At 33.3% G+C, this 27178-nt stretch overlaps 2 protein-coding genes and 1 long non-coding RNA gene across 7 annotated transcripts in view; 2 read left to right on the top strand and 1 right to left on the bottom strand.

The window, feature by feature from the left end:
* Window positions 1-15973, bottom strand: part of LOC136032137 (uncharacterized) — a 50585-nt gene extending 34612 nt beyond the window's left edge. Inside the window, exons 1-4 of one of the 4 annotated variants that reach the window (XR_010618657.1) lie at window positions 15712-15959; window positions 13163-13312; window positions 8086-8267; window positions 2283-2886 (exon numbers count right to left, since the gene is read on the bottom strand). This is a non-coding gene — a long non-coding RNA (uncharacterized LOC136032137). Of the gene's footprint in view, window positions 1-2282; window positions 2887-3674; window positions 4311-8085; window positions 8268-13162; window positions 13313-15711 lie in introns of those variants that run through there. The other 3 variants (XR_010618659.1, XR_010618656.1, XR_010618658.1) reach the window with 3 other exon arrangements.
* The window catches only part of LOC136032129 (cuticle protein 14-like), a 119623-nt gene that overhangs the window by 16895 nt on the left and 75550 nt on the right, over window positions 1-27178 (top strand). The window lies entirely within an intron of this gene.
* Window positions 25410-27178, top strand: part of LOC136032126 (uncharacterized) — a 51589-nt gene continuing 49820 nt past the window's right edge. Inside the window, exon 1 of one of the 2 annotated variants that reach the window (XR_010618649.1) lies at window positions 25410-25523. Coding sequence is in view for 1 of the 2 variants with exons in the window: in XM_065712298.1 (XP_065568370.1) it covers window positions 25515-25523 (9 nt within the window). In the remaining variant the exon portion in view is untranslated. The remainder of the gene's footprint in view (window positions 25524-27178) is intronic. The other variant, XM_065712298.1, reaches the window with a different exon arrangement.

Raw genomic sequence — 27178 nt, 5'->3', positions numbered from 1 at the left:
GAAGTCCTGTGCTCCCTTTATGGAAATTGTCTTCCCCCAGGACAAATTCCTTCATGAAAAGTTCCCCCAGCATACCCCCCTCTTCACAACCCTAGCCCAGCCAAAAAATCCCCGTGAAAACCTTTGTACATTTCCCAATAGCCCTTACTACATGTAAGCACTGGTCAAAGTTTGTAACCTCTAGCCAATCCCATGGGGACTCTGGGTGAGTAAGTCGTCCTCAAAGACATAGTTATAAGGTTTCTCGACTATGCTGAATAAAATGGCTATCTCATAATTTTGATCCAGTGAATTTGAGAAAATAATTCCCATGCTAATTATTTTCTCCTACACTCTGTTATTATAATAATTAATAACATTATAAAATATAATTATAAAATTATTATAAATATATGATAATTATTTCCTACAATCTTTTTTTCTCATAATCATTTAATCAATATTATGAGAAAGCCATTTAGCCAGAAAAAGAAATTAATGTGATAATTTCGTTTTAGTTATTCATTAGTTATTCATGAGAGCCAAAATCGAAACATGCATTAATTAAAATACGTTCAGAAATTAAATAAAGTAAATGAAACAAAATTAAATGAAAGTAAGGAGTGATAATAAAACTTCAAAGGAACAGAAATTACTCCCTATATGAAAGGGGCTGTTCCCTCCTCAACACCCAGCTCTTTACGCTAAATTTTTTTGGGTGTTTTAAAAATTAGAGTTGAGAGAAAGTGTCAAACTTAAACATAAAGAGCGGGGCGTTGGGGAGGGAAAAGCCCCTTTTACATACAGAGTAATTTTGGTTCGCTTTAAGTTTTAGTATCGCTCCTTACTGTCAGTTAAAAAATCTTATTTTCTACAAGCAAATTGTGGGAATTCCCATGGGGGGGGGGGAATGCCAGACCATTTATAGCTGACTTGTTTTTAAGTCAACTAGAATATAAATATAAGATGGATAAGAATAATCCAATTAATTTAAAACATGCTTTGTCAAATAATAAAAGATATTTAGATGATATTTTGGTCTTAAATTGTAAGGATTTCATTGATATTTCTAAAAATATATATCCATCAGAGCTTATTCTTGAGCCTAGTCATGGCGCTGGTAATGAAGATCATTTCTTAGATTTAAATATTAATATTTGTGATAATAATAAATTAAGTTTTAAAATGTATAATAAAACGGATGATTTTGATTTTGAAGTTATTAGTTTCCCATTCCCTGAAAGTAATATACACTCAAATATCGCATATTCAGCGTTTTTCTCACAGTTACTTCTTTATGCAAGGATTTGTAGTAATTATATTGATTTTAAAAATAGATGTAAAATCTTAAGCCAAAAATTGATATCAAGAAGTTTTTCTGCACAAAAATTAACTTGGCAATTTAAAAAATTTAGTTTTCATTATAACGAACTTTTAAATAAATATCAAAAGAATTATCTAGAAATACTTAAAGAAATTTTCAACTAATTTTGGAGGTTCGAGAAATGTTGTCGCAGCGCCATTTATTGTGAATTGTGTTTCTAATTGAGCGGATTTTCTTAAAAATTAGCCACATGGTAAAGATGAATTCTATAATTGTTTAGTTCATTCAGGTTTTTTGCAATGTGTTAATATTTGTGATTTGGTAAAATTTATAATATTTAGTTTACCTATTGTTGCTAAAGGGAGGGATATATTAACAGGATAAGCTTGTTTTGGTTTTACTTGGTTGTTTTACATTTGCTGTTTTTTTTTTCTTTCATAGGCATATATTTTGGGGGTGATACCTGACGCGGGGATGCCATGGATATTCTGTGGTAGCCACAACACTGTGCTGGGTAGAGAATTTAGAGTGGCGAAACCCTATATAGGCCAGTGTATTCTCCTGATGAGCACTTATGTTGGGTGTTGCCTCTGAATTATTTGTCTATAAAATTTTTTCTATTGTTTGGTAAATGACGACTTATACTTATTGACGACATGACTGCCTGTCCATGGATTATTCTTTATGGTTGATTGTGTGTGGCTATGCTGTTTGACCTATGTGATTGTATGGATGAGTAGGGGTAAGGCCTCATTCAAGTGCTGGTCTATATTAATCACTAATTTATGAAAACAGTCTTCCTTTTCTCCTTCTGTCTCTCTTTTTTTTTTCTTTTTTTTTGTGTGTGTGCTGTTGCATTGGTGATTTCTCTTTTCATGATATATATATATATATATATATGTATATATATATATATATATATATATATATATATATATATATATATATATATATATATATATATATATATATATATATATTTACACTAGTGATGAGTTTAGCAGCTTGGTTTTTGAAAGCTTGGTAAATATATCTACCTATAACGTCCTTGACTTTTCAGGAAGGGTGAAAATGAGCAGAAGATAGATTATTTTTAACTATTCTTATTGTGTTGCATAGGCTATATATATATAATACATGTTTTTTAACTTTTAGTATTGCTTATCAAAATGATTTAGAAACACTAGTTTGTTTATAAATTTAATATGTAAAAAGAAAGACAGAATAAAAAACAGGTAAAATATAACAAATCAGGTCATCAAACATTTAATTTGAAAATAAATTACGCACAAAATTTTCGTTACTTAATTAATTCCTTCTCTCTACCCTTTAACCGTATACCGTCTTTAACCTTAGCCGTACGGAGCACATCCATATAATGGATATGTATAACTATACGAAGGGTAGTAATGACCTTAATAACGATAAGGATAATAACTATAGTGATGAGTTTCTTCTCCTTTTAAATCTTCTTCGGCAGGAGCTTCTAATTCAGATGTTTCTTTTCTAAGCCTGTAACTTCGTTCGCCAAAGGAAAAAAATATACTTCTTTAGAATCATACTATCCTCCTTCACCTGCTAACCTTAGAATAAAAGTAAATATTTACATAAATATACATATATATGGCAAAATATGTATATGTTTCCTTGTAGGAAAAATAGAAACCAATAGGAAACATTTCTAAAATGCATCTATAAACTTTAAAAGCGGATAAGGGTCCATCTTAGCGAAATTTAGACTTTGAACAGAGTTTGAAAAGGACATGGTGGCAAATTTTAGTTATTGCGAACTTTCTTGATTTTCAATGATTGATGGGAGCAGTTAGTTGCACAAAAACAAACAAAAGAAAGATTCATAAAACAGCCCTTTCTAGAACTGAAACAAATCAAAATGTTTATTTTTATTGAACATATTGCAATAGTGTTCTGAGTATTAGTATTGAAGGAGATTTAATTATTGGTTTATGTTTCGTTTGTTTCTAAAAATATATAACTAATAATTAAGCAATTTAAATGCTTGGAGGGCAGGAAGCTTCCCTTAAATTTAATTCTTTTATTTAAATGAAAGAATTTTTCTTATGTCCTCTCGATCGTTTTTTACGTTTAGTAGGACAAGTAAAAGAAGGATGGTCCATAAAACCATCAATACATTTAACAACAACATGAGACATGTCACCATATTTTGCTACACGATCATTTAGCCCAAAAGGATAAGCTGTACCAAGAGTGTGGATACAGAAATCTTCCTGTTTACGTAGTCTATTATTCTTCTCTTCTTTATTTAAATTTTCTAATTCTAAATTTTCTAAAATTGTGACAGTATATATATATATATATATATATATATATATATATATATTAACACTAGTGATAAGTTTAGCAGCTTGGTTTTTGAAAGCTTGGTAAATATATCTACCTATAACGTACTTGACTTTTCAGGAAGCGTGAAAATGGGCAGAAGATAGATTATTTTTAACTATTCTTATTGTGTTGCATAGGCTAGATATATATAATACTTGTTTTTTAACTTTTAGTATTGCTTTTCAAAATGATTTGGAAACACTAGTTTGTTTATAAATTTAATGTGTAAAAAGAAAGAGAGCTTCAAAAACAGAATAAAAAACAGGTAAAATATAACAAATCAGGTCATCAAACATTCAATTTAAAAATAAATTACGCACAAAATTTTCGTTACTTAATTAATTCCTTCACTCTAGCCTTTAACCGTATACCGTTTTTAACCTTAGCCGTACGGAGCACATCTATATAATGGATATGTATAACTATACGAAGGGTAGTAATGACCTTAATAACGATAAAGATAATAGTTATAATAATATAACTATTATTATAATAATAGAGTAGTGATGAGTTTCTTCTCCTTTTAAATCTTCTTCGGTAGGAGCTTCTAATTCAGATGTTTCTTTTCTAAGCCTGTAACTACGTTCGCCAAAGGAAAAAAAAATATATGTCTTTAGAATCATGCTATCCTCCTTCACCTGCTAACCTTAGAATAAAAGAAAATATTTACATAAATATACATATATATGGCAAAATATGTATATGTTTCCTTGTAGGAAAAATAGAAACCAATAGGAAAACATTTCTAAAATGCATCTATGAACTTTAAAAGCGGATAAGGGTCCATCTTATCGAAATTTAGACTTTGAACAGAGTTTGAAAAGGACATGGTGGCAAATTTTAGTTATTGCGAACTTTCTTGATTTTCAATGATAGATGGGAGCAGTTAGTCGCACAAAAACAAACCTAAGAAAGATTCATAAAACAGCTCTTTCTAAGAACTGAAACAATTCAAAATGTGTATTTTTATTGAACATATTGCAATAGTGTTCTGAGTATTAGTATTGAAGGAGATTTAATTATTAGTTTACGTTTCGTTTGTTCCTAAAAATATATAACTAATAATTAAGCAATATGAATGCTCGGAGGGCAGGAAGCTCCCCTCTTAATACACATGTATTTTGAGCATTGAATTTAAGACCATGTTTATTAGAGGAAAAAGAAGGGGCAAATAAATGTTGTAGATCATAATTCACAAACTGAAAGAATGTAGCACCTTCGACAGCTGTATATATCCCAATTTACCTGATTAAAGTGAAAGAAATGAAAAAAAAAACTCTTCTTAGGAGATTTGATAAAAAAAATGAAATAGAGAGAAAAAAATGAAAACAGTTCCTGTATACTAAATGAATATAATTAAAACTTTCCAATATAATAATATGAAAGATTCAAACATTTCAAATAACCCGGTGAAAGCAATAAAAATAAGAAAATAGAATTCAAAAGCCCTGGAATAAAAGAAAAGTATTTAAACTGAAAACTAATAGACATTAGATCCTTATTTAATTACAAACAAATTGCCAGGCGTAGCAGACACAAACTGATTAGTTAACTGATCCACGCTCAGTACCATAAAGCACTAGCTTACACAATAAATTTTCTATTTTTCAAGGTAATTTCAATTATTGTTATTGGTAAAGTTATAAAAATTTATTTAAATTTCAGCTTTTAAAAAGTCAATTGTTAGAATGTCAGTTGTTTGTTCGGTTTGTGCAGTGGCGTTAAACCATGTAACTCTAAAACTCAGTGATACTTCAAATATTTTCCAAAATATTGGGCTGTCTGTAAAACTAGAATAAACTAATCTGCAATTGAAAATGACAAGAATAGACAACTTACATATTTCATTGTTAGCAACTTTTTTTTAGTGTAATTAACTTCAATTAAAGGATTCAATTGATAGTACTTGTAGACTAAAGAAGTCCTTAAATACTTTTGAAAATATAGGTTATATATTCTTAAATCCATTTAGTTGGAGGTGAAAAGATAACAGGGATTTTTTCTATTGACGTTGGATGTCGCAGTGGTTATGCACCGAAATTTAGTTAAATCAAAGAAATGATAAAATTTCTATTAGAGGTGGGATCCTAATAAGATTTTTCCATTTTAATATTTTTCATGACAATCACTGCACAAAATTCATTGATTGTCAAAAGATGCCACTTGTCAAAAGTCGTACTTATAATCTTCAGTAACTTACTTTTAACATCATAACCACCATATTTAATGAAACTTATTTACCAAATTATCAAAACCTTGGCCCTACCATGTTTTAATCCCTTTAAACTATCACTGCTTTATCATCACAAAATAAATCTTCATTCTCATACAATGTGTCACAAACCTTTTCATTCTTCTCTATATCTTTTCCTGTAATTTAGTCGCGGTTTAGCACACTCTCAAGATATTCTAGCCATCTTACTTTAATTCTTTTCTTATAACTAATTGCGGCCCCATCCCTATCCTTAAATTCCCTAAACAAGTCCATATTAACTATTCCGTCTCAAATTATTATATATGCCAGTACAATATTCGCCGATTAGGTCGTATGGCTGCATTTTCGGGATCTTCGGTAACTTTATCCAAGGCCTCCTCATAACAACTCCTTTGTTTATATTCCGATGTTTTCTCCGCTTTCTTTAATTCTTGTTATTTTCATACGATCTATCACCCAAATAATTCTCCTACAAGCGCCTCCTCTCTTCTAAATATAAAACATTTTCCCTAATATTCCCTGCTGAGTACCTAGCTTTTTTCCCTAAGACACTGTCAACAACTAATTACTCACACAAAAATTTTTTCTTTGAATTTTTTGCTCTAATATGACTATTTCTTTTCTTTCAAAAATTTCTCTTTTCGACATGCTCCTTCATTTAAAGCATCTCAAAAACGACCTGCGGTATAGAACCAATCTGCTAATTGTAGGTAGGCAATGCCAAGGTATCCTGCGGTTTCTGTGTCATTATTTTCAAGATCAGAATTCTGAACAAGTTAGACTGGATTTCCAAAAAGAACCGACATGACAAGAAATAACATAAACATGCATGCTTAATAAGTTTGACCTGTCGAAAATGCGATGGCTTTAACACTATCCCGATGATTAATAGTTATCGAAAATGTCCCCGTTTTAAGTGCACTACTAACAAAAAAGGACGTGCTTTTTCAACTGAAAGTGAGAGGTACATTTAAACCTAAAACGAACACCTTTATTTGAGTAGAGCTTCCCCTCCTCCACTCCCTGCTCTTTACTCTAAATTTTAATAGTGGGTTTAAAATAAATTCCAATCCTGTGCAACTGCTCTTGTCTTTAAGCAGTAGAGGAGGACAGCCATCTCTTCTGCTGAAACCGCACTAAAAAATTATTTCTTTTTATTGCTTATTGTCTCTTCTTGATGCTTTTTTAGAAAAGCAGTTTATATTACTTTCTTCCGTTCCAAGTTTTTCTAAATATGTGACAAAATTGGAGGACGACACACTGATGGGTGTCATCTCAAAATTTTAATTAGAGAATTCTAGCTATCAGGGATAATAACTAGTAGGGTATTAATATCCTCTACGAATTGTATCATTCGTAGTTGAAACGTTTAATCGTGAAAAATTGTGTCTACCCAAAAATTTCTTGATTGGAAGCTACAAATGACTTTTGTTTGTGGATAAAGGGAGGAGGGCAATATCAAAACAGGGTCTGATAAGTTGATCTGGGACTCCAAGAAGTTCAAATATTCGGGGTTTTAGTTCACGTTGGGCTAGCAATCTGTGCAAATTGTATTCGTTCGATCTCTTTAAATCTGACAGAATTAAGTGTTTACGCAACGGGTTTAAACGATAACTTAAAACAATAGAGGTAGTTTCGTAATAACTATTGCGTTCTTACTTGAACATGCCGTTTCAAAAACTTCGATAGACCGACAACTTCATCATTTAACCGATGGTGAAGAAACAAGCACAAACGAGAATGTATAACAATTCGATAGTTTCGTAATAATTAATAGAATGTCATCTATGGTATTTTGATCCTGAAAAGTTAGGGATAGCTTTCTAATACCAACTAGATTATATAAGATATTGTTCCGAGTTTTAATTCGTTACGATTTCTATGATTGAAAAGGATAAAGTTCAACTGGCTGCAAAGTCAATTTAGTCCCTTCTTTTGATACTATTTTGTTGTTGTTTTTTCAACGCTGAGGAATAGCCTTTGATCATATGATTACTGATCGATAGCGAAGAAACAAAACCAAAGTGTTGCTCTCGCAACACTTTAGTCGGCGAAGCTGGACAAAGGTTGCCACAACACTTCAAGTTGCCCAGTCAACGTAGGTCTAGTTGTTCTTGGTGTCTTCGCAGCATTAGTAAAACATCGATCTCTGAAGTATATATACACATTTTTAACATACCTATTTACATAAAAATAAATACTCTACTTTTTTTCTAGATTCTGCTTGTTGCCCTTTATGTCTCAACAATATTGGCCAAACCAAATAATCCAAAGGAACCAGCTATTGATTTTCAAGATATGAAAAGAGGGTTAACAGCTAACAGATGGGGTTCTTCCTCTGACGATCCTAGTTACAGGCTGAGAAGAGAAGCTCCTGCCGAAGAAGATCTGAAAGGAGCAGAAACTCATCACTATAGTTATTATCCTTATCAATATTATAGTCATTATTACCCTACATACAGTTATGTATATCCATCATATGGATACGCACCGTACAGCTATGGTCACAGACGGTATTGAGGCTAGAGAGAAGAAAGTTTTAAGTTACAAAAGTTTTTTATGTAATTTATTTTTAAATTAAATGTTTTTTCATCCATTTAGTATTATTTTAGCTGTTTATTCTATTCTTGATTAGGCTATTAGTATTTGAGCTATATTTCTTTTTGTACATCAAATTTATAGAAAGAGGGTATTGTTTTCAAATTAGTGGAAAAAGGAAAATCAAACAAACGCATCTGCTGCCCATTACAGCCCTCCCTGGTAAGTTCTGTAAAGAAATTCTAGGTATATATATCTACCAAGCTTTTGATAAATATATTAAGCTGCTAAATTTATCCTTAGAATTTACATGCATTTGGTCCCACCACAAGCCATAAGCAACACTAAATGCCAATCAAAGGCATTCAGAGACCATGTTCTATCGTTACCTTATTAAAATATCCTTTCCGTTCACCGTACTAATTAAACATTATTTCCAGAAAGAGGCAAGTAAAACTTATAAAAACAAAAATTATTACGAAAGATTTATCAAACCCAAAAGAAACAGAAATTAAAATGAATAGTCACATTAAATATAAATATAGCTGAAATTATTGCATATAAGCAGATGAGTTATAACCAATTTTTTCAAAAAGTCATAAAAAAATTTCAGTTAGAGAATGTGTACTTATTAGTGACAATAACTAGTAGGGTAATGTCCAATGCAGTTTGTTTTTCAGTCGCAGTTGAACGGTTTGGTAGTGAGGAATTGTGTCTACCGTAAAATTTCTAAATTGGAAGTAATAAAAGGCTTTTTTGTGGGTGAGGGGAGGGGAAATTATAAGACAAGGTCTGATTTGTTGATTTGGGACTTTAAAAAGTTCAAATATTCGGAATTTTAGGGACGTCGAGCAGGTTCCACTCCTCCTGTCTTCGTTCGTAAATAATCCCAACCCTGTTTATATTGAAAAAGAAAAGATTCTAGTCTGTTTTATGCAATTTTCTGAGTCAAATACTATTCCAATCAAATTCTAGTTTATTTAGATTCAAGAATTGGCGTAAGCCTAGAAATTGGTCTATGAAAAAGGAAACATGTTGAGAAAGAAGTGTTACTTCACAATAAGCGAAAAATTGTTGTTTTAAAGTTGAATATTTTACCACTATATTTAACCCTCCTCTCCCATAAATTGCAAATATATAGCCAAAATTCTCGGCTATATTCCCTATGTGTTTTTCCGTTTCTTGATTTAGTCAGTGTGGATTCAATTTAGGCTACGACTAACCATGTTGATAAAACATTGACGCATTGAAAAATCCAGGTAAAATATTCAGTTTTGGCTACATATTTGCACTTTAAGGGTCAATATAAATTGGGTAAGTGGGAAAAACAAAGTGGAAGAACACTCAAAATGTGTTAACTATATCCATATTATGAATTAAGAATTGATTTTGTAACATCTTCTTATACCCAAAAATTTGCTGTCTGTTAGTTTCAAAGTTCCAACACTTCAATTCAATTAATTTCAAAGTCACTTCAAGTTTAACCACGCCAATCCCAGTAATGCCTAGAAGAGGTGTTAAATCACAAAGCATGGAGGTGGGCACAAAATCTTTGAATTTCGTGGAAAGGGGGTAAATTTGGCATGTTAATTTTTTTCTGAATGTACAAAAAGGATTGATCAATAAAAATATCTCTCAGAATCGTCGCTTATGACATTATATTATATCCAAGCATTTTTTTAAGGAGGGGGACTAAACGGCTAAACTGGAGGGGACTAAAAAATTTAATAAAAGGCCAATGTCGGGCAAAATATTTCCTGGATATAGTGTAGCAATAATTTTGCTGTCCCCCATTATTTCTATAACGCATTCCCTAGCTCTTGATGTCTCATTTTAAAATAACTTATTATAACCTTTATAATATATCCTTTTCAATATAATATTTTTCTATTATTTGTGTATCTATACAATCATTTTTTTTCTTTATAGCTGTCTAATATATGACTAAACAAAAATACTGTCTACAACCTGTAATGCATTGTCTTTTTGTTTTTCTAGCTTCACAAAAGAAGAAATGTTGTAAAAAATAATAGTATGTTATACGTTACGTCCTGCTCTACTAATGCTGGTCAACAAATCTGTAAAAACTACTGTTTTTTGACAAGGAAACATAGTGATAATGAGAAAGTTGTTTTCTTGAACACTAAATTTTTAAAAGGGACTATTTTCAACAAAAAACATTGTAAAGGTAGCCTACTTCTTTCACAAATAGGGCTAAAAAAATTACTGCTTTAATCAAACGGTCCTAAAATAGTACTTTGGTGCTACCCGTGGCACTACCTGCTTGAGAGGTGAGGGAGCACCAATTTTATGTATAGTAGTCCAGTAGCTATGTTTCCAGGGATATTGGGCAAGTCAATCCGCAGTTCCAAATGACCATAAACTCTGGTGTTAATGCACTTTTCTAGTACACGAGAAATAACAGGTAAGACCGAGATAGGCCGATAATTTCCAAGATCATTCTTGTGACCGCCTTTAAAAACAGGGGTAATCTTAGCAGTTTTCAAGCAATCAGGAAACGTTCCCCGTTTCAAGCACAAATTAATGAGGGAAGTAAGAATATCAGCAACATAAAGAAACGCTATTTTTAACACCAGAAGATTGAGTGAATCACTACCTGCCGATGTATTTTTCATCCCAAAGATAGTTTTCTCCAGTTCATCACGAGAGAAGGGTCTCACATACATAGAAATATCAATTGGAGTCTTAATAAGAAACTCCAAGGGAGGATCATCATCAGAAGATACTATACGGGAAAATAAATCTACGCCAATATTAGCAAAATGTTTGGAAACAGCATTACATATCTCTTCAGGTTTCTTCGTTGGTAGGCCATTCTGCATTACTACTTCATCGGGAATAATAGAGTTCTCTGTCGATATCGCACTTTTAATTATTTTCCATGTTTTTGCAGGGTTACCACAAGTCTCAGTGAATTTATTTACGAAATATTTTTTTTTCTTACATTTCTCAGAAATTTATTCGGGGCATTTCTATAATTTTTATAAATTCTTAAGCAAATCGGATCATTTCCATTATTTATGGAATTCTTATAAAGTTTATCTGTTTTATTGATACAGCGCAACAAGTTAGGCGACATACATGGTTTCTTAGGATTATTTTTCCTTGATGGCGAACGAACCATTATACATATTTTTGTCACTAACAAAATTAGTTTATCGTAAAATCTTTGAAAACTCGTATTTATATCATCCGTAAAGTCTATCAAATTATTCCAATCGACTTAAGCAATTGCCTGCTTAAATTTATGAAGGTTACTCTGGCTAGACACAGCCAGAATAATTTAGGAATTATTGGTGCTGGCTTTTGGGGAATAATGAGATCAAATCTTGTTAAAATCCCAAAATGATAGGATACATTATTATTATTAATAACTGTTGGATAACTGTTGTATTATTAATAACTGTTGGAGCTGAAAAAACAAATTTGAAAAAATGTCGTCAATTAGCTTCGATGATGAGGTTGTGCATATGCACTCATGTGCATATATTTATAGTTGGAAACCAAAAGTTGGACATTCAAAGCTGCACTCGCATCCAGCTCATTAAGGTCAATATAAAATCTCCGAGCATCATAAATGGATGTGAACTAGTTGCTAGTTTCTCCAGCTGCTCATCCAAAAGATCCATAAAGATTGGTATGGAGCCAGATGGTGGCCTATACAATACAATAACAAATGCATCTTTAGGTTTCAGCCTAAGCTGAAGAATAAATGGTTCAAAGACCATTTCCTGGTATACTACTAAGTCATTTCTTACCAAAGCCTCAATATCGCTTCGAATATATGCACCGTTTCCTCCATGTTGCCTAAACTGTCGATTCCTATTATAAAATTTTATCCTGGTATATTTAAAAGAGCGGGGTGGTGGTCATTCAGACAGGTTTCAGTAAGACCGATAACATGAAAAACCGAAAGATCACATACTTCATTTAAAAAATTAAACGAAGAATTTAGCCCTTGGTAATTAAGATAGAAAACATTGAAACCTCTCGCATCTCCATACTCAGATAGAATTCCATCTTTAAGCAAATATTTGGAACTAATGGATTTATAATGCCCTGCTGCCCCAATGTCATAACTCCGATGCAGCTGCTCCGTATATACGCCCCCAAAATCTAAATTAGAAGCTCCCAGAGCATCAAGACAGCTAATGCTCCGGGAATCATGATCATAATTATCCATTGTCATTAAATTCAAGAATAACCTCGGTACATGGTTTCAATAAAATAACAAACAGACACAAAAAGAAAAACAAATTGAAAAACAAAAATAATCCACTTGAAAACACTAATAAGGAAAAGAACAGGCGATGAAAATATTGACTGTAGCCCATTCATCTTTAAAGCTCAAGCTCCTAACGCAACGGCTAACAACTTAGTAATAAACAAAAACCCCAACATCATAGGTTCACTTGAAAACTAACTTAACAAAACTTCAATAGGACTTAATCAACCAAAATACACAAATTACGGTATCAACAGACCCTTTGCATTGTACCAAGTTACTTTATCTACAGTGTTATTTTTTTTACAAATAAATGGGGTAGGGTGGGAGGTACCCAGCATTCAACTCTTTTATCCACTAGGTATTTACGGATACCCAGGATTTTCCTGCGCACAATACGCACACGAGGCGTAACTTCGTCACCAGTAAAAACATTCTTATAAATGTTGAACTGTTTTCCTTTAAGTTTTTTTGCATTTTTCAAAAGAGAAAGACGAACCTGTGTATAGTCCACTTTAATTTTAGCTAACTTTTTAGAGCACTGAACAACACTAAAAGACGACAAGTTTTCTCTATCCAATGATAATCCATGCACCAACACATCCGAAATCAGAGACTCAGCATCCTCGATAGGTACTTCATTTAAGCCCTAAAATAATTAAACAAGAAAAAATCAAGTATTTTATAAATGAAAGTAAGGAGCAACATTAAAACTTAAAACGAACAGAAATTACTCCGTGTATGAAAGGGACTTTTCCTCCTCAACGCCCCGCTCATTACGCTAAAGTTTGACTCTTTCACTTAACTCCACTTTTTAAAACGGTAAAAAACTTTAGCAAAAGAGTGGGGCGTTGAGGAGGAAAAGCCCCTCTCATATGCGGAGTAATTTCTGTTCATTTTTTAGTGTTGCTCCTTACTTTCATTAAAAAAAAAAAAACTTGTTTATTTTTTGTTTAATTTCTAGACGTTTTTTGAGTAATGTATGTTTTGATCTTGGTTCTCCGCACATAAATAATTAAAACGAAATTTGCATATTATTCTTTTTTTGGCTAAATGGCTTTTTCATATTTTTAATCGGAAGATTTTGAGAAAAAAAGGGCGAGGCTTGAGGCATAGTTGCCCTCCGATTTTTTTATTACTTAAAAAGGCATTAACTTTAAATTTTTTACGAACGTTTTCATAAATAAAAAATATACGTAACTTACGAATTAACCTACGTAGCGAACTTCTGTATTCGTAGGTTTTTATTGCGTTTATGAGGGGGCTTGCCCCCGTCGATACCTCGCTCTTTACACTAAAGCTTAAATTTTGTCCCAATTCCTTAAGAATGACTCCTGAATCGCAAAGGCCGTATTATAAGTAGTTCTAATTACTAAAAATACTTTAGCGTAGAGAGCGAGGTATTACAAGAAGGTAAACCCCTCATATGCATTATAATGTCTGTTCGTTTTCAGTTTTAATGCCGCTCCTTACTTTCAATAGAAAAAACTTTTCATATTTAATTTTTCATTGTTTTTTAAAATAATGCTAGGAAATCCTGCGCCTCCTCCATTGAAAGTCGCTTCCCCCATGATAAGTTCCTCCATGAAAAGATCCTCCCACGTAACCCCTCCCCTCAACTCTCCATCCCAACCAAAAAAATCCCCCTGAAAACGTCTGTACACTTCTCAGTAACCATTACTATATGTAAACACAGGTCAAAGTTTGTAACTTGCAGCCCCTCCCACGGGAACTGCGGGGGAGTAAGTCGTGGCTAAAGACATATTAGGTTTTTTGACTGTGGTGAATAAAATGGCTATCTCAAAATTTTGACCTGGTGACTCTGGAGAAAAATGAGCGTGGGAGGGGGCCTAGGTGCCCTCCAGTTTTTTGGTCACTTAAAAAGTGCACTAGAACTTTTAATTTCCGTTAGAATGAGGCCTTTCGTGGCATTCTAGGACCCCTGAGTTGATACGATCACCCCTGGGAAAAAAAACAACAAATAAACACGCATCCGTGATTTGTCTTCTGGCAAAAAATGCAAAATTCCACGTTTTTGTAAAACTTTTACAATTTTTTGAAACGCCTACAACAGGGTTCTCTGATACGCTGAATCTGATGAAGTGATTTTCGTTAAGATCGTATGGCTTTTAGGGGGTGTTTTCCCCTATTTTCTAAAATTAGGCAAATTTTCTCAGGCTCGTAACTTTTGATAGGTAAGACTAATCTTGATAAAACTTATATATTTAAGATCAGCATTAAATTGCAATTCATTTGATGTAACTATTCGTATCAAAATTTTATTTTTTAGAGTTTCGGTTACTATTGAGCCGGGGCGCTCCTTATATAGTTCGTTACCACGAACTGTTTGATAAGTTGCAGATTTTTTTGCGATTTTCTTCAATAAAAAATTGACTGACTACTGAATTCATTTCATCCTTACATTTCTTAATTATCTCCGATTGGCCCTCCACAATATTCTTCAAAACCAGAAGTTCAGATTTAACTGTTGCAAGTTCATTTTTTCAAGCACATTATTATTAATGTGCACATTATATTATATTATTATTTAAAAGCACATTATATTATTTTTATTTTCTATGGATGCAACACGATTGGTCACTTAAATAAAATTTTTATCTCCAAGACATTATATTGGAGTGCCTCAATTTTTGTATTTATGGACTGCACCATTTCCAGTATTTTAATAATATTTTCAGCATTTGTTCTCTGACAATCAGTGAGAACACTACCATATGAATTATTTGTCGAACTCATAACAGGGTCCGATAAGTCCGCTTCAATTCGGGTACGTTTACCGCTGCCTTTCTTTCCCGTATTAATGGTATTAAAATAAGACTATTCGCCTACCTCTATATGAACTATATTTCCCCACACTAGTTCCAAGCGTGCAATGTATATATGCGTTAAAAGGGTACGTCTTACACCCAAATAAATAACTTTCTTAAAACCGAAAATGCTGGCCAAAAAATACAGGATGCAGGAAACTCCTTCTTATTCAATTATCAATTAAAATTATGTCAAGCTATCACGAGTAAAAAACATTACATAGTATTCGATGCGTCAGGTTAAATGCAGTCAAACAAGTTCACTCATTGACTGCTGAATTAAAACTGAAATTTGGCTCTTAACGTTTCCAAGTCTTAGTTTTTGTTTTCTCCGAAAGCGTCTTCAGTATTTCTGAGTATTCCTTTGATACATACGTTAGGTGTTACTTTTCTTAGATTTGGAAGTGGCTATAAACTATTCCTTGGAATCCCTCTTGATGGGAATCGATCTTACAAATTCTTCATTAATGCTTGAAAGGTTAAGACTACCAGGAATCTTGGCATATTATGTAGGAAGAAATATACTTTCTCTAGATATATCTTACGTCTTATTTTATCTACCTTGATTTTAATCAGATATTTATTATTACCCTATCACTTGGATATTTACCTTCAAGTCAAATTCACAGAATTTAGCGTCACTCTAAGAGAAAGCAAGATTTGTTCTGGCTCCCTCTGTTAAAATAAATTCTTCCATTCGTCAAAACAATCTATTTCCTCCTTCAAAATAAACTTGTCCCTCCATCAAAGTAAAACAATCCTGCCATCTAAACAAACTCATCCCTCCATCCTCCATCATCCGATCAAAATAATCTCAACCCTTCTTCACTCATCGCTCTATCCAAACAAACCAGAGACTTTATCAAAACAAACTCATTTCTCCACCATTATTATCCTCTATCAAACTCAGCCCTTTTCCCTCTTTCCAAACAAACCCATCCGTCTATCAAACCAAACTCATTCCTCCATCTGTTATCCCTCCATCAAGAAAAACTGATCTTTCAACGTGCAATCCCTACATCCCTCGTCCATCATCAAAAATTAATCCCTCCATTCCTCATCCTTCCATCAAGCAGAGGGACAGCTTTTTTATGGAGGGATGGTGCAGGGATGAATTGCTTTATTTTTATGGAGGGACGAGGAATTGAAGGTTGACCAGAGAAATTATTTTAACGGAACGATGAAGAATTAATGGATTAGATCATTTTGGTGGAGGAATTACGCATGGAAATATAAGTTCATTTTGACGGAGGGATTAAATATGAAAGGACGACGTATTAGTTTAAGTTGATGGATGGATTATTGAAGAAGGAATGATTTATTTATGATGAAGGGATGAATTTCTTTTCAAGAAGTGATGACAGATGAGTTTATTTTGATGAAAGATTGATAGATAAGTCTATTTTGACGGAGGGATGACGGATAAAGCTAAGAGTTTGTCATGGTTGAGGGATGGAAGGATTGGGGATTAGTTTGTTTTGATAGAAGAAGTAGGGATGGAAGATGAGATGGTTTTGATTGCGGGATAGAGTTTTTTTTCTATTGAAGATCATTAACCTTTGGCAGTTCTCACGGAATACTTACAAACATTACCCCACTGTTTTTTTGATCCGTCACTAATTAAAAATTTATTGACTGTTGTAGGATCAAATGGTTTAGACTTATATATAGACATCTAATCACCGCTCAAGCTCCTGAAAAACTTCGGATGTCAGATTGAATTCGGCTGAAAAATCACTCCATTCTATTATTTACAATTGTTCATTTATTTCACAAAGAAAAACATATGTTTATATAGATATACAAAAAGCAGGTAAATATTATTTTGAAAAGGATAAGTGGTATAACTTATAAGAATTTATTTTAAAATAAGACATAATAAGACTTGCAAAACGTAATTGAAAGAGTAGGAGGGAGCTTCCGGGCCCACCCTCTTCCTGAAACTCTAAGTTAAAAAATTAACTCTCTTAAAATCCAAAATAAAACCAGAAGTTATATAGGAGATGGCTATTTGTCTTGTTGACGAATGCTTTACAAAATAATTATAACATTATATAGCCCGATAGGTCTAATACAATTATTTCTACACTATGCCCGGGAAATATTTATCTTAACATTTGTTTTTAGATTTTATCAATCCCTTCTAGTTTAGCCATTTACCCCCCCCCCCACCTATCCTAGAACTTGAATATAATCTAACGTCATTCAAAAAAGTTATTTCTATTGTTATTCGGTATTATGAAGCATATTTAGAAGCATTCCAGCTTCAAAAATGACGAAAAAATTACAGAATCATTTTTGATGTCATTGTCAAATGTCAAAATCAGTTAATTTTTATGCATGGAAAAAGCTATATCCAGGCGTCAATGATGTAAATTGGAGAACGGGCTATCGCTTCTCGATGCTTTGTCTCGTTAGCTTTTGAAAGAAAACGAGTTTGAAAGATACTTTATTTTTTTAAAATGTAAATTCAGTAAAAAAAATCCCCCCCCTATCCTAGAGCTTGGATATAATTGAACATCATGAGAAAGATTTTAATTTTATTATTTTTTGCCATAATAAACACTTGCTAGTTAGAAATATGCCACCTTCAAAAATCGAATTGTCAAAATAAGTTAATGTTTTTGCAGGGAAAGGGCTATATCCAGGTGTCAATCACGTAAATTGGAGAGTTGGCTATCGCTTCTCAATTTTTTGTGCCGTTAGCTTTTGAAAGACAACGATTTTGAAAGATCCTTTATTCAAAATTTTTATTTATTTTAAAAATTGTATATTCAGTGAAAAAAAAAACATTCCTCCCCCTATCCTAGAGTTTGGTTATAATCTAGCATCACGAGAAAGATCCTAATTTTATTATTTTTCGGTATTAGTTATTTTTTGGACTTGTTCAGTACTGAACTAGCTTTCAAAGTGAGAAAATCTCAAATAACTGGATTAAATTGATTCAGAGTTCAAAGTAAAAGGAATTGGTTTGAATTGGATATTTATGAACTGTGAGTAAAACCGGTCTACTTTGACTTGACTAAATTTATGTTACTATATGAGCGGATAGTGTATCTGATTTGATCTGAATTGAATAAATTCATTTTTCGCTCACTACATTCTGTTAACGGGGGATAGTCACGCACCCCTTTGGCTTTGAAGATCTGAGTGTCCGTACCACAGAGATGTACTGTGTTGCAAGATTTTGATTTTGAGAAAAAAAGAGTGGTGGAGGAGGCCTAGTCGCCCTCCACTTTTTTGGTTACTTAAAAAGGCAGCTAGAACTTTTAGTTTTTTACAAACATTTTTATTAGTAAAAAATATAAGTAGCTTAGGAATTAATTTATGTTCCGAACGTCTATATTCGTATGTTTTTATTACGTATATGAGGAGGTTTGCCCCCTCGTCAAAACATTGCTCTTTAATTTTCCCAATTTCCTAAGAATGACCCTTGAATCCCAAAGGCCGTAAAATAAATAGTTAAAATTACTAAAACACTTTAGGGTAAATAGCGAGGTATTAGGAGCTGAGCCCCTAATATGCGTAATAATTACTGTTCGTTATAATTTTTAATGCTGTTTCTTACTTTCAGCTGAAAAAACTGTTTCATATTTATTTTTTCATTAATTTTTTTAAATAATACTAGAAAATCCCGTGCCCCCTTCAGGAAAACTCTCTTCTCGAATGACAAATACCTCCATGGAAGGATCATCCCACATAATCCCCTCCTCTCAATCCCTCCCTCCCCCCAAACCAAAAAAATCCCCCTGAAAACGTCAGCACACTTCCCAGTGACCATTACTATGTGTAAACACTGGTCAAAGTTTGTAACTTGTAGCCTCTTCCACGGGGACTGTGGGGGAGTAAGTTGTCCCCATACCATATTTATTAGGTTTTTCGAATATCCTGAATAAAATTGCTATCTCACAATTTTCATCCAGTGACTTTTGGAAAAAATGAGCGTGGGAGGGGACCTAGGTGCCCTCCAGTTTTTAGGTCACATAAAAAGAGCACTAGAACGTTTAATTTTCGTTACAATTAGCCCTCTCATGACATACTAGGACCACTTGGCGATATGATCCCACCTGAAAAAAAAACAAAAAAACAAATGAACACACATCCTTGATGTGTCTTCTGGCAAAAAATAGAAAATTCTACAGTTTATAAGAGCTTTAAACTTCTACAGCAGCGTTCTCTAATACGCTGAATCTGATGGTGTGATTTTGTTAAGATTCTATGACTCTTAGGGGTTGTTTCCTCCTATTTTCTAAAATAAGACTGATTTTCTCAGGCTCGTGGCTTTTGATCGGTAAAACTAAACTTGATAAAATTTATATGTTTAAAATCAACAATAAAATGCGATTCTTTGATGTAACTATATCGAAATTCTTTTTTTTAAGAGTTTCGGTTACTATTGAGCCGGGTCGCTTGTTACTACTGTTCGGTACCATAAACTGTATGACAAGCAGAGAATTGGAAATATTGAGAAGAAAACATGTTACGAAAACAATTCTTACTTCATACTATCCAGAAAAATTATAGTTAAGACATTTAGGATCTTCTTCCTCTCTAATCCCCCCCCCAACATCCCAAAATATGCATATACATAACTAAAATTATATATTTCCTTGGATTTTGCCATGGACCATTCTTATTTCAACCTGGTTAGGTGTAAATTGACTCAAATCCCTTCTTTTACCTTACCCCCTTCCTAATGTGCAATTATATAGCCCAATATATAGCCCATTGATTTCTTCAAAGCAGTCGTAGCTTTATAGAACTGAGCTGTATTACTTAGCTTATTAGTGCATTTAGCTCGACATGGCGCTGGGTTTTCTAATTCAGTAAGGAACTAATGTCAATTGGTTCTTAGCTTTATATCTTTTCTTTTATCCGAGGGCTTCTGAATTCTTTTTTCTCATTTTTCTTCGTTTCATCGGGCTATTGAAATGTTTGAATCTTTTGGATTTTTCAAATTGGAAAGTTTTACTCATATCCTTTTAGTATAGACACACTGTTTTTCCTTTCTTTTTTTTCTCTTCTTTTTTTTCTATTTCTTTATTGAAATCCCTTAAGAAGGGATTTTTCCCTTCTTTTTTCTTCTTTTTCCCTTATTTTCAGAAATGAAAATATTTACATAAATATACATATATATGGCAAAATATGTATATGTTTCCTTGTAGGAAAAATAGAAACCAATGGGAAAACATTTCTAAAATGCATCTATGAACTTTAAAAGCGGATAAGGGTCCATCTTATCGAAATTTAGACTTTGAACAGAGTTTGAAAAGGACATGGTGGCAAAATTTAGTTATTGCGAACTTTCTTGATTTTCAATGATAGATGGGAGCAGTTAGTCGCACAAATACAAACCTAAGAAAGATTCATAAAACAGCTCTTTCTAAGAACTGAAACAAATCAAAATGTGTATTTTTATTGAACATATTGTAATAGTGTTCTGAGTATTAGTATTGAAGGAGATATAATTATTAGTTATACGTTTCGTTTGTTCCTAAAAATATATAACTAATAATTAAGCAATATGAATGCTCGGAGGGCAGGAAGCTCGCCCTCTTAATACACATGTATTTTGAGCATTGAATTTAAGACCATGTTTATTAGAGGAAAAAGAAGGGACAAATAAATGTTGTAGATCATAATTCACAAACTTAAAGAATGTAGCACCTTCGACAGCTGTATATATCTCAATTTACCTGATTAAAGTGAAAGAAATAGAAAAAAAAACTCTTCTTAGGAGATTTGATAAAAAAAAATGAAATAGAGAGAAAAAAATGAAAACAGTTCCTCTATACTAAATGAATATAATTATTTTCAAAAATATTGGGCTGTCTGTAAAACTAGAATAAACTAATCTGCAATTGAAAATGACAAGAATAGACAACTTACATATTTCATTGTTTGCAACTTTTTTTTAGTGTAATTAACTTCAATTAAAGGATTCAATTGATAGTACTTGTAGACTAAAGAAGTCCTTAAATACTTTTGAAAATATAGGTTATATATTCTTAAATCCATTTAGTTGGAGGTGAAAAGATAACAGGGATTTTTTTTATTGACGTTGGATGTCACAGTGGTTATGCACCGAAATTTAGTGAAATCAGAGAAATGATAAAATTTCTATTAGGGGTGGGATCCTAATAAGATTTTTCCATTTTAATATTTTTCATGACAATCACTGCACAAAATTCATTGATTGTCAAAAGATACCGCTTGTCAAAAGTCGCACTTATAATCTTCAGTAACTTACTTTTAACATCATAACCACCATATTTAATGAAACTTATTTACCAAATTATCAAAACCTTGGCCCTACCATTTTTTAATCCCTTTAAACTATCACTGCTTTATCCTCACAAAATAAATCTTTATTCACATACAATGTGTCACAAACCTTTTCATTCTTCTCTATATCTTTTCCTGTAATTTAGTCGCGGTTTAGCACACTCTCAAGATATTCTATCCATCTTACTTTAATTCTTTCCTTATAACTAATTGTGTCCCCATCCCTATCCTTAAATTTCCTTAACAAGTCCATATTAACTATTCCGTCTCAAATTATTATATATGCCAGTACAATATTCGCCGATTAGGTCGTATGGCTGCATTTTCGGGATCTTCGGTAACTTTATCCAAGGCCTCCTCATAACAACTCCTTTGTTTATATTCTCATGTTTTCTCCGCTTTCTTTAATTCTTGTTATTTTCATACGATCTATCACCCAAATAATTCTTCTACAAGCGCCTCCTCTCTTCTAAATATAAAACATTTTCACTAATATTCTCTGCTGAGCACCTAGCTTTCCCTAAGACACTGTCAACAACTTCACAAATTATTTTCCAAAGATTATTTAATCCTTTTTCTGCATTGTCAAATGTTAAAATCTCCAGTTTACTATTAATTCATTTAATATAAAATATTTTCACTAATATTCCCTGCTGAGCACCTAGCTTTTCCCTAAGACACTGTCAACAACTTCACAAATTATTTTCCAAAGATTATTTAATACTTTTTCTGCATTGTCAAATGTTAAAATCTCCAGTTTACTATTCAGTCCAACAGGCTGGCTTCATGCAAGGAAGGTCTACCGTGGAGTAAATATTCACAATGCGTCAGCTGGTACAGAGGACTCGAGAATTTCAACAAAAAGCATATGTTGCCTTTGTGGATTTCAAGGCTGCTTTCGATTTTGTCGACCAGCAGTCACCCTCGATCATACTGAAAACAACGGGACTACCTGAGAAGTACTGAACTCTTGTCGAGCGGCACCATGAAGGGACTAAGAGCTGCGTCCAATTCAATTGCAGACGCAGCCCATCTTGTAAAATCACTACTGGCATCTGTCAGGGCTGTGCTGCTGCTCCAGAACTCTTTAATTGCGTCATCGACTACAATATGACTCGGACTATAATCCGCCTTCAGGCGATAGAGTAGTTTCAGACGCTGACTATGCCGATGACTTTGCACTTGTTTCTGATTCACCGTCAAAGCTTACAGAAGCCCTACAGATTCTTGCTGATGAATCCTTAAAGATAGGGCTGTTGATTCACTGGCAGAAGACAAAAGTGATGTATGTTGATCCCCGTAACTCACCGCGTCCACTGCTAATGGTTGGTGACAAACCAGCTGAGATTGTTGAGGAATTTACATGCTTTGGCCCTATCCTCTCAAATGACAAATCAATCCTCAAAGATCTAATGCACCGAATCGCCATAGCCTCAGCAGTGGTGCGAAGACTAAGTGCCCTCTGGAAGAAACCTTCTATCAGCCGTAGGACCAAGATGTGCATTTACAATGCTTCGGTGGGATCCGTGCTTCTTTTCGGAGCCGAAACATGGCCAGCCACTCAGTCTGTGCTTAGCACCGTAAATATAGCCCAAACAAAACACCTTCGCAACATTGAAGGACTATGCTGGCACGATTTTGTTAGCAACGAGAACCTCCTGGCGTTAAAGGCTCAAACATCCTTCTTAGTCCAACTCATCCAGCGAACACTAGGTTGGTACGGACATCTTCTTCGCATGCCCCCAACACTCCTGTACGAACGATTTTTGACTTTGATCCTGTGTTGCATGACGGGAAACGCCCAAGAGGTCGTCCCCCCGCAAGATGGAAGGACACGATAGGTACCCTCTTAGCCATGGCAAATATTCAGGAGGATGTCCATATCCTTGCAAGAGACTATTTTAAATTGAGGCGCCATGTAGTCTCACTCTCGACACCGGAAGTATTTCTTCAGGAACATTAAGTGAAGTAAGTAAGTCAGTTTAGTATTCAACTGTTTCTGTATTCAATTTAGTCCTAGTATTCAATTTAGTCCTAGACATGTTTAGATAGTGATCTGTACTTTTAAAATAAATAACAGCACTCCTATACAGCCCCATTATCTTGTATTGACCATGACAGTGTTCAGCTCATATTAACATACGTCCCATTTTATGACCAAATACTGTAGCTTTTTCGTAGTTATACTGTGGTTATAGCTTTTTCGTCGAAAAGAGCACATTAAATTCAATGGGTAAATAATAATGGAATCTCATTGATTGACAAGGGAAAAAGTGGGGATCCAGGGGTATGGGGGAGAACCCAGGGTCTTCCCAAAAATTTTTTGGCACCCTCATTTCTTGTTTTCATGCAAAACACATTAGTTGGTACAAAGCAAGTGTAGCTTTATAGTACTTTGCTTGTATTACTCAGCTGATTAGTGGATATCAGCTTGATATGGCGATTGGTTTTCTAATTTCATATGAACCTAATGTCAATTGGTTTTTAGCTTTAGATCTTTTCTTTTATTCTCATTTCTTGTTTTCTTCAGTCATTCATTGTTGTTCTAAAACAGAGTTGTGAATGTGGTCAGCTATTGACCCACTTTTCACTTTGCCCCTCTCTAAGATTTACCATGTGTGGTCTAATTGATATAGACCATCTGAGCCTATATCAGCTTTTCTTTCGTTTTTATCGAATTGACTCAAAATATAGCAACGCACTACCTCCTCAGCTAGTGGATGAACATTATATTTGTGTCTTAAAGTTATGTGACTGAGCTAATTCACTAAAAATTTTCAATTTTCCTGTAAATTCATCTTCGTCGGGGATACCAGCATATTCAGGCATAATTTTTGCTATCTTAAGCATAGCTTTAAGAAATGCCATCTTTTTCGCTTTTTCTCCCGACAAGGCCAATATGGAATAATGAAAGAACCTATTTATTCTTCTTTATATAGTTTTCTCCCACCACAATTCTGGATGGTTTCGTCAATGGGCAACCTTTATTTTTCTTATTTGATCTACATGTTCTGTCCAGTCAAATTTCAAAATTGGGATAAAACTATTTCTATCATGTAAAGTGTAGCCGAAATATATAAGTGTTAGCACGAAGAAAAGGCCAATTTGTGGCCAATTAGAACAATTTTAATTTTTTTGGGTAATTTAACTTGGTTAATCCTAATTATTCCTACACATTTTTAACTGGCACTATTTCCAGTGACGCACTCCGTACCATGTTGGCCACAAGTTGGTCTTTTCTTCGTGCTAACACTGATATATTTTGGCTACACTTTACATGATGTAAATAGTTTTATAAAGAGGAAGAACAGTCGATCAAATAAGATGTCAATACTTATTGTAAAAAGTAATATGATAATGGGTAGAAAATGAAGGTATTTTTTTATTTATCTTTCCCTTTAGAGCAGTCAATAACTTCTGAAAAAGAACCCAATTGACAATGATAAAAAACTCCTCTATCGTGTGCAATGATTGTCACAAAGAATTTTGGTTTAGAAGAGCCACACCCTTAATAAAAATCGTTAATTTGCTTTGTTTACACTAAATGTCGTTGCGTAACCGCTGCGATATCCAACATCAACAGAAAAAAATCCCCGACATCTTTTCACCTCTAACAAATTTGATTTAGGAATGTATAACCTGTATTTTCGAAAGTATATAAGGACTTCTTTAGACTACAAACACAATCAGTTGAATCGTTTTATTAAAGTTGATTACTCTCCAAAAAACTTGGTAATAATGAAATGTGTAAGTTGTCTACTCTTGTCATTTCTAATTGCAGATTAGTTTCAAATTATTTTTACAGACAACCCTCAACTTGGAAAACATTTGCAGCATCAAGTAGTCTAAAGTGACACTAACACATCGTAACAATAGACTTTTTAAAAGCTGAAATTTATATTGACTTTTAAAGTTTTACCTGTACATTAACTGAAACACACTCAAGAATTACGCTTAGGTTAGATCTCAGAAAATTCGTTTTATAGCATCAAAGACAAGTGACGTGTGAAAGAATGCATTTGACTTGAGTAAGTTGCTCTATATATTTGCACATGGGGGGAGAGGGGCTAGCTTAGATTCGGTTGTGCTAGGTTAGGGGCACTGCCCGAATACCTTACCCCCTTCCTAATGTGCAATTATATAGCCCAATATATAGCCCATTGATTTCTTCAAAGCAGTCGTAGCTTTATAGAACTGAGCTGTATTACTTAGCTTATTAGTGCATTCAGCTCGACATGGCGATGGGTTTTCTAATTCAGTAAGGAACTAATGTCAATTGGTTCTTAGCTTTATATCTTTTCTTTTATCCGAGGGCTTTTGAATTCTTTTTTCCCATTTTTATTCGTTTCATCGGGCTATTGAAATGTTTGAATCTTTTGGATTTTTCAAATTGGAAAGTTTTACTCATATCCTTTTAGTATAGACACACTGTTTTTCCTTTCTTTTTTTCTCTTCTTTTTTTTCTATTTCTTTATTGAAATCCCTTAAGAAGGGATTTTTTTCAATACTTCTTTATTTTTATCATGAAGGATGAGATCGATTCAGCTGTCAAAGAAAGTCAATGCAACATTTATCTGTATGTGATTTATGATCTAGTAAAGTTAGAACAGTTATATTCCCTCTTATAAACATCTCCTTATATTTAATTCTCAAAAGACTTGTGCATATTACGCAATTATTTACAATACATTTTTGGGAATGAATGAAACGTTAGCTAATGATTATATCTAATTCAATAGTTTCTTGTTGGTTCTTTAATTTCCTAAAAAAAAACATACATATTTTAACATATAAAACTCCATTTATAATAAATATAAAAAAAGTTTTTTTCAACTGAAAGTAAGCAACATTAAAATTTAAAACAAATAGAAAGTATTATGCATATGAGGTTGTTCGCCCCTCCTCAACACCTCGCTCTTTTCGCCAAAGTTTTAGTCACCTTAAAAAAAGCTACTTATAGTTCTAATTAAATAGCCATTGTGTTTCATGAGTCGTCTTTAAGGAATTAGAACAAAATTTAAGCTTTGCCGTAAATAGGGTGGTGTTGAGGAGGGGATGACCCCCCTTATTTACATAGTAATTTTTGTTCGTTTTAAGTTTTAATGTTGGCCCTTACTTTCAGTTGAAAAACTTTTTTTTATTTAATCTCTGATCGTTTTTTAAATAGCCCCAGGATATCTGTCTCCATCCCTTCGGAAAAATTTTCCTCTCTACGGAAATATACTCTGGACTATTCAATCATGGTGAAAATTTCCCCCGGAAAATTACCCTTAACATCTCCACGCTTAAAATTAAAAGAGTAAAGCGAAAACAAGACATAAAAAGAAAGTTTGTAAAGGAATCCTGGCCAAATCCCCCGATACGGAATTCTGGAAAAACCCCGTAGTGTAAAAAGCTCACCC

This window comes from Artemia franciscana, chromosome 10, assembly GCF_032884065.1.
Source record: "Artemia franciscana chromosome 10, ASM3288406v1, whole genome shotgun sequence".
NCBI classification, from domain to species: Eukaryota; Metazoa; Arthropoda; class Branchiopoda; order Anostraca; family Artemiidae; genus Artemia; species Artemia franciscana.
This window is presented reverse-complemented; position numbering and strand designations above follow the sequence as displayed.